The sequence below is a fragment of the Podarcis filfolensis genome (assembly GCF_964270895.1).
Source record: "Podarcis filfolensis genome assembly, chromosome: 1".
In the NCBI taxonomy this organism is placed as follows: domain Eukaryota; kingdom Metazoa; phylum Chordata; class Lepidosauria; order Squamata; family Lacertidae; genus Podarcis; species Podarcis filfolensis.
In genome coordinates, this window is record NC_139604.1 from 46,569,444 (window position 1) to 46,582,161 (window position 12,718).

At 41.1% G+C, this 12,718-nt stretch overlaps 1 protein-coding gene across 22 annotated transcripts in view; it reads left to right on the forward strand.

The window, feature by feature from the left end:
- Positions 1 to 12,718, forward strand: part of CLASP1 (cytoplasmic linker associated protein 1) — a 163,330-nt gene that overhangs the window by 94,676 nt on the left and 55,936 nt on the right. For 13 of the 22 annotated variants that reach the window (XM_083584384.1, XM_083584374.1, XM_083584376.1 and 10 more), the window contains 2 exons: positions 5,250 to 5,357; positions 8,644 to 8,811. In XM_083584384.1, the coding sequence (XP_083440510.1) occupies positions 5,250 to 5,357; positions 8,644 to 8,811 (276 nt within the window). Of the gene's footprint in view, positions 1 to 5,249; positions 5,358 to 7,049; positions 7,077 to 8,643; positions 8,812 to 12,157; positions 12,266 to 12,718 lie in introns of all 22 variants that reach the window. The other 9 variants (XM_083584380.1, XM_083584388.1, XM_083584373.1 and 6 more) reach the window with 3 other exon arrangements.

Genomic DNA, 12,718 nt, shown 5'->3' on the forward strand with positions numbered 1-12,718 from the left:
GCTAAATGAAATAGGTTTGGCATCTACGGCACCTGAGCAGTTTATGGAGTGGTGGCGTTTTATTTGACATGATTGCTGTCACTTTCTTCGGCAAGGCTTCTGTGAATTCTGTGAGCCAGACAACTCAGACTGTGCAGCATGAGGAACAAATGTTATTCTCTGGAAAGAATGCAGTAGCTGCAATCTAGGGAAGGTGTCCCTATTGGGTTGCATTCCACTAAGTCATACTCAGAGTAATCCCATTTTCATCAGAGTATAAGGCTAACTTCAAATCCATTGATTTCAGTAGGTGTGCGATGGGTATGATGTTGCAGAATGCAACCTTTTCTAATCTTGAATATACATTTGTTAGGATTCAGTGCAGATCAGGGGAAATCGCCTCCTTTTTTCTCATAAAGATTAGGTTATTACAGCTTAGTGTGGCAAAAACATTGTTTAAAGGAGGATCAATATAAGTGAGTATTTGGCAAGTCATGCCAAGATAAAGCAGCCACTAAGTTCCACCAGTGTAAAAATTTGGAGCAGCTGCTAAATTTTGCCTAACATTCTGGGGGAGCAAAATTAAAACAAACAAATATGACCTGTGAATGTTAAAGGCTGCAGGAAGCATATTTCCGGCATGAAACAGACTAGTTTTTCTCCAGAGAATACCCTGAATGACTCTATGCTTTGAGTGATCTTAGTATAACTAGTTGTTATTATTATTATTACCTTTGTATCCCACTTTTCCTCCAAGGAGCTCAGGGTGGTGTACATATATACTCTCACAGCAGCCCTGTGAGATAGGGTAGGCTGAGACTGGTGACTCGCCCAAGGCCACACAGTGAGCTTTGTGTCTGAGTGGGGATTCAAACACTGGTGGTCTCCCGGGTTCCTTGTCCAGCACTCTACCCACACCACCACGCCGGCTTCTATGTGTCCTCCTGTGTTCTTGATTGGTTTGCATGTTGCATTCTTCAAGCGGAAATCTTGTCAGCATGAGTCAATAGTGCCACCACAGAATCTCTTGTCAACTTTTGTGGGTATATTTGTTTATTCAGTTACTGCTTTTCCTGCACCTAATCTTACAATAACCCCAATCTTTTTTTAAAAAATTTCTTCAGTTTAAATTGCAGACTACTTTCATTGACCTTAGCAGGATGTCCCTTTCAATTGGTTTAGTCTGTACTGCACTCAATGGGGGCAGCATTCTTCTGATAGCACTTAAATCTGTGACTAATTTTATTTGGCAGCATCCAAGTAGTTACGACACCTACGACACATGGGGCTACCTTTGAAGGTGACCCGGAAACTACAACTAATCCAGACCTACATTGGCTCCCGGTACGTTTCCGAGCACAATTCAAAGTGTTGGTGCTGACCTTTAAAGCCCTAAACGGCCTTGGTCCAGTATATCTGAAGGCGCGTCTCCACCCCCATCATTCTACCTGGACACTGAGGTCCAGCGCTGAGGGCCTTCTGGCGGTTCCCTCACTGGGAGAGGCCAAGTTACAGGGAACCAGGTAGAGGGCCTTCTCGGTAGTGGCACCCTCCCTGTGGAACGCCCTCCCACCAGATGTCAAAGAGAACAACAACTACCAGACTTTTAGAAGACATCTGAAGGCAGCCCTGTTTAGGGAAGCTTTTCATGTTTGATGTATTACAGTATTTTAATATTTTTTTGGAAGCCGCCCAGAGTGGCTGGGGAAGCCCAGCCAGATGGGCGGGGTATAAATAATAAATTATTAGTATTAGTATTATTATAGAGTGCACATCACCTTACCATGGTCAGTTTCTGCAGAAGGGCTCTCTAATGACCAAGTATGCAATGCCTGCATTTCCAGAAGCACCTTTTTATTTAAGAAGAACTTGTGGGCCCAGTATTAGAGAAACACAGAAGCAAAGACAAGTGGTTCACAAACAAACTAGTGCTGTATTACTTCTGCTGGTTTAGAGAATTACATTTTGACATTGTCCCTTCCTCAGCAATATGCTAATTGTATTTCTTCAGTATTAAAAAAGAGTAGAGCACACACTCTAGTGAAAAGACATCAAGCTTCTCTTTCTTCCCTTCTATACTTAGTGTATGGGCAGGCAGTTTCGGAGGCAGTTTCCTTAAGAGCCATTCACACAACCAGCAGCCTTTGCAAGATTGCTCATATGCTCACTTGTGTTAATGAACCATAATGGGTGAGATCCAATGCATGTCTTCCCCCACAGCCCACCTCCTTCCTCCCCAAATCTGCTACGGAAGGAGGAGAAAATAAAACAGAAGTCCTATTGTGCAATCAGGTTTCTGTTGTGCAAACGGGAGCGTTGGGAATAATACTGGATGTCACCAATTAAATGTGCTGAAAGCATTATGGGGTTATTTGTCAGCAGGTGGAGCTATTGTCATAACGATCTCTGCTGTAAGAAGCAGTCTGGTTAAACAAATGACCGAATTTTGTTTGTTTGTGTGTTCATGGTACTTTTATACTCTGGTAGTATAGGCCTCTCTAACAGGTTTACATGAAGTTTTAAAACAATCTTATCAACCGTGCAACACACTTCAAAGCCAGGTGGCAGAAAAGGAAGCCTGATGAAATTGAAAAGGGGGGGGGGGGAAATCAAAAGAAAGACAACCCAAGTGAGGACTAGGAAATGTCATAAATATCTGGAGGTGGTAGCAGCCTTGTGCGGTTACCCATGTATGTATTACGATAATTCCGGCTTCAGGTGCACAGATGTTGCATTTCTGTTTAACTAACATTATTCATTTAATTCAACTGAAAGTTATACCTTGTTTTTGTAGCTAACTACACACTGCCCACTTCTGCTGAATATTACTAACTTTCCCTGTTATCCCTCTCATTTTTTTTCTAAATTTGCTTAAAGATGGTACTACCAGTAAACCTGAGGGTAAGCAGTCTCTGTGTAACTGAGGTCTGTCTCTGGCTCTTACACCAGTTCTCTGTTATCACCCAAGTGGTCCCTGATTTTCATCTGTGTTCACTGGTGCCTTTGCATGACCTCTTGCATGGTGTTCTCCTCTTACTCATGCTGCTGCTGCTGAGTACCCTTCACCTTGTCTCTCAGCTCACCCTTGTCATTAGGCATAATACTTAGTGGAACATTTTGTTTCTGAGTAGTTCTGTGAACCTAGCCTAACGTGTTGGACACTTCATGAATATCACCGCCAACTGAGGGTTTACCTGGTTTTTGTAACTGGAAATGTTGGGCTCTTTCGTTTCCGTAGAAAAAGCTTGCTTTAAAAAAAAGAAAGAAAAGGGCATAAAAAGGTTATTCTGGTTCTTTGCCCAGTGGCCTTTCTAGGCCTCTGCTTTATTTATTAATTGTGTAGAACTAGTATCATTTTAATGGCTAATAGTTTGTTTCATTGTACAGTTCCTGGCAACCTTGAAATTTATTAACTATGACTGCTTTACCTGTTACTTGATTTTCTTAATGCTTTTACATATTTTAGATATAATTAGATGTTTTTAATTGTTTCTAAATTTCTTACGTATGTTTTTATTTTATTTTTAACAGTACAAATATTATGGGATTGTTTTAAATAGTGCTGTTTTCTATTTACCTTTTCATGGTGTTGGAAATAGTTTCGTTATTGCGAAAGGTGTGCTTTCTGAAATAGCACTGGAATAGAAAGGTAGAAGAAACAGCATGTTTGTAGTAGAGAGAAAGGGGATTCCCTTGGGAAATATAACGTTTTATTCGTTTTAAAAAATCTATCATATAATAGCCAAAGCCAGACTGAGCATTTGCACTGAATTTGGTTATTTTTAGATTAACCTGTAGCTTAAAGAGAAAATAGTAGATGCAATTACCTTGTGAGGTAGGACAGGCTAAGACTTTTAGAAGACATTTGAGGGCAGCCATGTATTGGGAAGTTTTTAATATTTGATATTTTACTACGTTTTTATATATGCTGTAAGCTGCCCAGAGCGGCTGGGGAAACCCAGCCAGATGGAGGTGGGGTGTAAATAATAAAATTATTATTATTATTATTATTATTAGGAGGAGGAGGAGGAGGAGTAATCATGAAGTAGCCAATCTGGTGCCCTCCAGACGTTGGACTACAATTCCTGCCAATTGGCTCTAGTGGCTAAGGGGGAGTAGGAGTCCAACAAAATCAAATGGTCCAGTGGTGCTGGTGGGTTGGGCTCTGATGGGATGCAGCCTATGAAGGAATGGTACATCTGTTGGTGTCATCTTCTGTTCATTCACACTTTCAGGGCAGCTGAAGCAGTTATGCTGATAATAGTTGAAACAGCTTTTTCTTGCTAGTGAAGGGGAGGAGGAATAATGATAAAGTTGTAAAGTTTAGTATGGTACATTGCTGCTGCTTTCCTTGTAATATCATAGGAACTTTGGAAGCTTCCTTAATACTGAGCCAGACCATTGGTTCACCTAACTTAGTATTGTCTGCAGCTTTCCCTGGCTTCAGACGTGGGGCATTCCTGTAGATGTTGGGGACTGGGAGCTTCTCTGTGAAAAGTAGATGCTCTACCACTGAGGTAGAGTCCTTCAGGATTTGTCAGAAAAAATTGGATCATCACGCTTTGTGCTTACTGATTCTACTGGCCATAACTGGGCTGCAAGGATGTTTGCTAGAGCATTCTCGAGAAGTTGTTCTGCTAGAACATTCTGGAGACACACAGGGACTTATTCCTCCTATCTGTAAAGCAGGAATAATATTGCCTAGTCTTATTCAATAATAATTTTGAAGATCAGCCATTAACACCTAGAACCTCTTTATCTCCAGTTCTCTCCCCTAATTTAGGAATGAACTTTGTTGTTTTCCTTTTTCTTGTGACATTTTGATGCAAATTGTTTTGGGTGTTCTATTATGTACACTGTTAAATGCAAAGGGTTGTACCCAACATTATATGTGTGTAAGCAGAACAGGCTTCCACTTGCACAACAGAACTTTACTATCCTCTCCTCCCCACTGGAGCCCTCTGTGCACCATCAAAATCATCTCCAGAGGATTGTAAAAGTCTCTAGGGCAGATTTTGCGGGCTGTGGGAAGAGGAGAGAGGTGAAGTCCCATTGGGTTGCACCTAAATATTCATTTCTGGTTTTGATATTGAGATTTTAACCATATTTCTAACACTAGTAAAATGGGATGCATTTTCATTTTAGTACAAGTATTATGATTATGATAGATTTGTTCATCCCAATTTGAATGTGTTGGTGAGAGGATTAGATATTTAAAGCACAATCACTTGGATTAATTAACTGCTGCTTCTTTCCCCCCTTTTCCCTAGGTCGGATCCGCACAAGGAGGCAAAGCTCTGGAAGTACCACCAGTATTACCTCATCACCTGCTGACACTCGAGGCCGCAGCCGGGCTAAAGTAGTTTCACAGTCCCAGCGTAAGAAGCCATTTAGCTTTGTCTTGTTGAGGAGGCTTTATATTTTTCCAGCTCATTTTCATTGCCTGTCCTCGAAGAAAGCACATATTCCATTCACTCCAATCAGTTTCGTTCAGTATATATAATTTGTGTGGAACAGCCTTATCCAAGGCTAGGACTCCAATTCATTATAAAATGGTACACAGATATAGAAATATCAGGATATTTGAGGGCTCTAGGTAATGGTTACCATCCCTGTGTACATTCCCATCCTCTTTCATTATGATCACGTGCGTTTATCTCCTAATATGCTGCTTGAATTGTTCACTTGTGTTTCACACATTCATGAACTCCTTTGTGCTAAGCATGGAAGAATACTCCTTCATTAGAAGCTGCTTCTAATCTGTGGTGTCTGCCTGTTTTACTTGTAAAGGGCTTTCCTACTCTTTTTACCCCAGAGGAGGTCCACTAAATCAGGCCCTATCCATCTCTCTGGGATGTCTTGTGCAATTCATCCTGTAATTCATCCAGCATCATGGGAGCATGTCTTTCAGAGAGTAGGAAGGTGGGACTTTGGCTGGATTGGTTGAGTGCTGACACTGTGCAGAAAGGTCTGCATCTGCGATGACTGCTGAAGAAAATAAAATGGATTCCCGTATGTCATAAATAATAGCTGGCTCTCTGATCCTTTGTTACTGTACTGTATGATCTGTGATTACTGATCAGTTAAGGGGAAGAGCATATGATACTTGCTAATTTGCATCTTGTTAGTCACTCCGATTCCTGATCACCTGGGGCATCTCTCAATTAAGCTGATATGCTGGGTGTGTGAAAATAATTCTAAAGAAGGGATAATGTAGAATGTGTAAAATAGTGATTAGGTGCTTAATGTAGTGTATTTGCATAAAGAGAAAAATGATATTACCAGTAGCATATTCACAAGTTTTTTGTGTTGCATGGTATGAGCATTCCCACTGACCCTGACAGAATGCCAGTTCTCCTGATGTTGTGTTTTTTACATTGATTGTTAGAGCCCTAATCTTTGAATCTTGCAGTTCTTTCACTGGGGGCTTGGCAGGCCAGTCTTACTACCCTGCTTGTGAAAGTTGCAATCCCATTATAAGGGATTGCTAGTGAGCAATATAGCTATTAGGGCTGCTCTTGGTTTCTTGATCATTTTTGTTTTCTTACTGGTATCATTCTTTGTGTTCTAAATCCTTAACAAAATCAATACATTATTAAGGGGACAAAGCGTTTTGGGGGGGGGGATGTGCTGAAGAAGCTGGCTTTGGGATGATTGATGTGCATGTTGGATCATTACTCATGGACCCACTAGTTATCCCAGTGCAGACATGCTAGTAATTTGTCTGTGACCAGCAACAGCTTTGCATGTCCTGCTACACTGCATCTAATTGCTGTGCAAGGCCAACTCATGATACCACTGATGAAGGCTCTGTGCTGGCACTACGTTTCTTTTTTGCTTGACCCCCAAGTGGTCATTTGCCAGCTCATAAGTTCAGGTAATAGGTGTCTCTGTGGCCATGCTGGCAAGAAAGGCCATGCTGTGTAATATACTGCATGGTGCAAGCAGTGATGTGTCTGTCAAAAAGCAACTGATGTTGTGTGCAACTAGCAATGCTTCTTGAACTTTGTATTGTCTCGCTTTCTCTAATTCACTCTCTGCCTGTCCTTTGGTCTGCTCTCATAATCCAGGATCCAGATCAGCTAACCCTGCTGGTGGTAAGGACCCCTTCTTTGTTTTTTCACTCCTGTTTCCATGTCTGTGCTGTCTTTCACACTACTGTTTTTAACTATTTTAATATTCAGGATACTTGCCCCTCTTTAATCCCCCCAGTACCCATAAAATGAGAATTTAGACTTGGACTGCTTTTGGTATACACATTAGGTACTTAGAATACCTTTGAATATATAAAAACATGTCATATTTCAGCTGCTATGATTATTAAAAACTAGGTGTTCTTTTTTTATCCATCAGCAGTACCCTGCTTAATTCAGTAGGACTTTCTTCTGACACAGCTCTGATTGGGCAGCTTAGTCTTGCTGATGCATGTGAGATTAAGTTCAGTGTAAATTGGAAGGAAGATTTGGCATTTTTGTCTTGTACAGTACAGTAGACTATAGAGTGAAGATAAGGTGCAGAGACCCGTATAATCAAGAGCCCAAATCTTCTGAATGTACCTACAAATCAGGAATGTTGTTTTCTATGTGGTCTCCAGGTAGTTTGGCATGAATTAGCAGAACAATCTTATGCATGTTTACTCAGAAGTAGGCTCCACTATGTTCAATGGGGCTTGCTCCCTTTTAAGTGTGCTTTAGGGCTTCTGCTAAAAAGACCGCAGGGGTTTTGGTCACCTCTTCAAATGTTCAAATGGAAAACAGAATGCTTTGCGAACAACCATGAATGACTCTTTGCTGGATAGAGGAGGTTTAGAAGTTCTTAAAATAATAAAAATGAAATGTTTGCTGCTTGTTCAGACAACAGAAGCAGCAGCACTGGTTTAAATTGTAGTTCCTAGGTTGGGGAAAACATTCTTAATTGTAGGTTCAATTAAACAAGTATGCAAGATGCCTCAAGATGTATAGAACCTACTTGCTAGTAGCACGGCATTTAAAGATAAATTCACGATCAAAGGATCTTGCATCTAGTATGGTGAGTTCAGTTGGATTTTTATTTTTTTAACAGGAGCCCACTTCCCAGCATTGCAAAGTGCTTTTGAAACTGAAGGGACTTTTAAAAGTAGGTTGTGTGGTAACACAAGGCAGTCTGAAAGAGTTTTTAGAAGTTGTTTTTTCTAAAAAAAAAATATTCCACTGGGCTGCTACAAGTCCCTTGTGTGAGCTGAGCAGTTCTTTGGATCCCTTTCTGCCTTCATAAAACCATATTTCCTGGTTGGACATCAAGGGAAATTGTGGTTTAAGAAATCAGGAGGTATCCTCTAGTCTGCAGCCTGAGTGTATGAGAGTAGAAAAGAATGGGGGAGGTGGAAACAGGGGGCCCTTGAGCTTTCTTTCTTTCATGCACAAACTGTGGTTTGTAGGAGTGCCTCATTATGTGTGAACTGGGTATTTGTTTAAGGAAGGTACTTCCTCTCAATCCATCATAATTTTTGAAATGCGTAATTCAGAAGTGATCAGACATGTTTATTAACAAATGGGCGGCTTCTGGGTTTACTTTGCTGCTTTAATTTTGTTTTTGATATATTTTTTAATTAAATGGAACCGGGCAGATTTAGTCATTTTGAGATAAGCTGAATGTTTTTCTTTTATATCTGTGGTTCCTGTCTAGCTGGCAGTAGATCCAGTTCCCCTGGCAAGCTCTTGGGAAGCGCATACGGTGGACTGGGCAGTGGAACAACCAGAGGACACCCAGCGCCATCCCCTGCTGAAAAACGCAGCAAGGTCCCTCGAAGCCAGGGCTGCAGCCGAGAGACCAGTCCAAACAGGATAGGTCTAGGTAAGATTTGTATTGGCTTCGGTGCAGAACAAAGAGACTGAAGAAGCACGGCATGGTGCTTGGTATTACCACAATAACATGGTGGCTATGATGGCCTTATTTAAATGCGCACCCTAAGAACTTTATTAGCGATTTGCATTCTTTCAGAGTCATGCTAACATGTCCACAAAGTTCTGTGACTCCAGAATGAGGAAAGAGGAATCTGTTGAGAGAGCACTTTGAAATGGCAAGGCCATCTTTTCCACTGAATCAGTAAAACTTCCGCCTAATTCCACACTAGTAGAACTTTAGGTGAAGCCACCTTAGGTGGAGGTTGCCCAGGTTTAATCACAACATTAATCAGAAAATAATACTTGTTTTTTTTAAAAAAAACAACCACCACCAGTGGTTTACCTTCTGTTGCCACTCTCATGATTTAATTCCATCCTATCATTTCAAATGTACTGTCAAGAGCATTAAGACAGAATTTAGCTACTTCATAGTTCATGTTGATGTTGGTGAATGCTAACATTTTCTTTCTCTACCTTCCCTTAGGAAAAAAATATGTATAAATATATATCATGTTGTTGCCTCTGCTTGAAAATAGAACCTATTAGTGCACTGTTTACCATTCAAGTAACTTTTCAACTTATTCTGTAGCTTCCCCTCCCCACAAATGAACATATGTAGGACCATTGTGCACGTTCCATGGCTCAGTAAAAGCAGCTGTCCAGTTATCAGAGACATCTGATGTTCAAGCCAGGCTACCTGCTTTCAATGTAAAAAATATGGTAGCCTTGGCAGGTTTTATTTTGAAGGTAGGAGTTCTGGTTTACATTACAATTCATCAGCATAGAATCCAGTCCTGCTGGCCAGAACTGCAATTGAGACCTCCAGATAAACTAGCAGAGTAGAACTGGAAACAGCGACTTTAAAGTCAATATCAGAATTCCAGGAGTAAACAGGCAAGAGTGGAATTGGGAAAGCAGGTGGGACTGGAGGGGGAGACACATACATGGTCAGAGCTCAAGATACAGGATAGAATGACAGCACAGAAGGCATACAAGATTTGAGCAGAGATTTCAACCAGATTTATGAGATCGCAAGTGGGGTGCGTGAGAGAGGGAATCAAAGCCTTAGTAGTAATGCGGGATGTGAGGTTACCTCTCTAGAAGAGATCTGGGGACAGGCTTTCTGGTTGTATGCACAGAGAAGGAAGGCAAAAGACAGACAAGGGAAACAAGATAAAGAAGGACATAGCTATTATTAAGAAAATGGCAGAGGGCATCAATACCAAGCTGATAACCAGGGCAGTCAGCACAATGAGAAAACTGATTTTGTTGAGAGTCAGTTGATCCAGGAAAACATTTTATGCAAGCAAACTCAATTCCCATGAACCCAAATTAAGACATCTGTTCAAAGCAGAATGAACTCCAGAGTAAGGTCTGAGACCTCTTTGGATACAGTGTCACTTTTGTTGTGGTGGTGAAAAATACATGCAATTGTTATTTTTGCTTATATATTACATTTTCATTTAAATACATGAAAAAATAGATTTATCTATAGGCGAGCAATGAAGCAGAACTTTAAAAAAAGGCATTTCAGTCCATCTTAAAATTTGGTCAGGTAGTGGCCTTATTTAAATGTCATCTGTGAAGAATTCGGTATACAGTATAGGCAGTTTGGATGATACCAGAAAGCTGAAAATGCATGCCTGTGAATACTCTCTAATAAGCCACGTCCTCTCTAAAGCCGTATGGATATTTACAGTGGCATTTAATCAGGTCACCCAGCATAATGCAATCTATATAGAGTGCACCTCCCTGTGCATTTTTCTCCAGCTGTTCATTTTTGTCATGAATAGTTCACACTTGGTGGAACACTTTCTGCTACTCAGGCTCTCTTGTTTATCTATTTATGAACAGAATGGATTTTTTATAGATTTGCAGGTTCGTTTCTGCTTTCTCTTGCCGCATCATGAGAATCACATGCTACAAGCAGATCATGGGTGCATCTAGGATGAAACTAACGAAGCTTAAGCTTCAGGGCCCCTAATCCCAGAGGGACCCCAGAAGCAGCTATAGTCCACGTTGCTTTAAAAAAGTTAATCATGCATGTATATAACATTTCCCTCCCATAACTCGAAAACTATAAGGCGTAGGAAATTTTTTGTTCACACCAGTGATTTTGATATGTGAGATATTTCAGCACATAAATTTTAATCAAAATCTGAGGCATAGAAGTTAATTTTTTTAAAAAAATGTGGTGATCTGTCATGGAACAATCCCTAAGTTGAAGAAGATCATAGTGGTTACCTGGACCTCAATGCTGGTTCCAAAGGGCCCCACATAACAGTTCAAACCTCAGGGCAGCAAAAATGTAGGTCTGCCACTGTCCCTGTTTGGAATCTGGTTCAGTCAGACCTCACTTCAGTTCACAATTTTATGATTCAGCCTCAGTATTCAGATCATGGTTTCACTGAGCCGGTGGACTGATCCAGAGTTTGCAATAACAGGATGGGTTTGTGGAAGCAAATGATGCACCAGTTGTTTGGTTTTCATCTTCATTCCATATTCTTTATTCTCAAACTGAAGGGCTCTGTAGTGTCATACATGACACCTTTCAGTCTTGGTGGTCTCCAGGTGCTTATTTGTATTCTTCTCCAACAAATAACTGGATTTTGGTTGTGCTGTTGAATAGAAACCCAAAGGAATAGATTCCACTTCATGTTTGAGTAGGCATGCCGGATTTTGATGAGAAAAGAAGGGCAGAGAGGAGAGAGAATCTTGCAAGGGTGCCTGTAGCAATGCTAACCGATCAGGGACATCGTCATAATAGCATATTTTGAGAAGGTTCTAGATAAGTGAATGTCCTGCTTACCTTCCTTTGACATTATTTGTCTATTACTATGACAAGTCTTTGTAAAAGACCTTTTTTTTCTTTTTGTAAAAGTGGCCTTTCTTTAGTGGTTCGTGGCTAAATCCTTGTTGATCTGGTTATCCCTCTAAAAACATATCTCTCTCCCACAAGGTTTCTTTCAGCCTCAGCAGTTTGGCATGGTCTTTGTATGTGCAAAAGTCTAACCCTCTCTTTTTCCAACTAAGATCTTCTGTCCCTTTACCACTTACACCAACCGGGATTGCCTGCCAGGCAGGCTTCTCAGGTGTGCTGATTTGCAACACAATAAAGCGCCACTTAGCATGCATTGCGGTTGGTCTGTGGCCAGTCAGAGTTGGCTGCTGCTGCCCATGATTTTCCTTTTTTACTAATGTCAATAATGACCATAAATGTGACTTTCCTGTCTGAGCTTTGTGTCCTCATTAAACTTGTGTTCACCTTCTCTGAAACCCTCCCTGCTGCATGCTAGCACGGAGCAGCCGTATCCCCCGACCCAGCGTGAGTCAGGGGTGCAGCCGCGATACCAGCCGTGAGAGCAGCCGAGATACAAGCCCTGCTCGGGGCTTCCCTCCACTTGGTGAGTACCTGCAGGCGCTGGAGCTTCTAAGGGCCCTTCCTTCTCCTCCCCGTTTTTTGTGGCTTAGTCAAGACATCACTAGGTGGAATGAGCTTGTTTTACTCTCTCTCTTTTTTTTTAATTGCAAAACAAAAAACAAAAAAAACCTTCCCAACACTCCCTGTTTCCGACCCTCACTTTTTTCTCTTCCCTTCTGCATGCTTAAATCCTGCTTTCCTTTAGTAGGAAGATCCTCCCGTCTAAAAATAATCATCATTTTGTTATAGTTTCCAAGGTCTTTTAACAGCATTTGAGCAACAATGGTTTTGACAAATCCAGCACTTCTGAAAGCAGCCAGCCTTCATCACTTCAGGGAAGAGTGATGCTGCCTCAAAGCATGAGCTGGTGGCATTTAGATCCAATGTAATATTGGCTTTCACGGGGTGGGGGGACTTAGAAAGTGTGTTCACATTT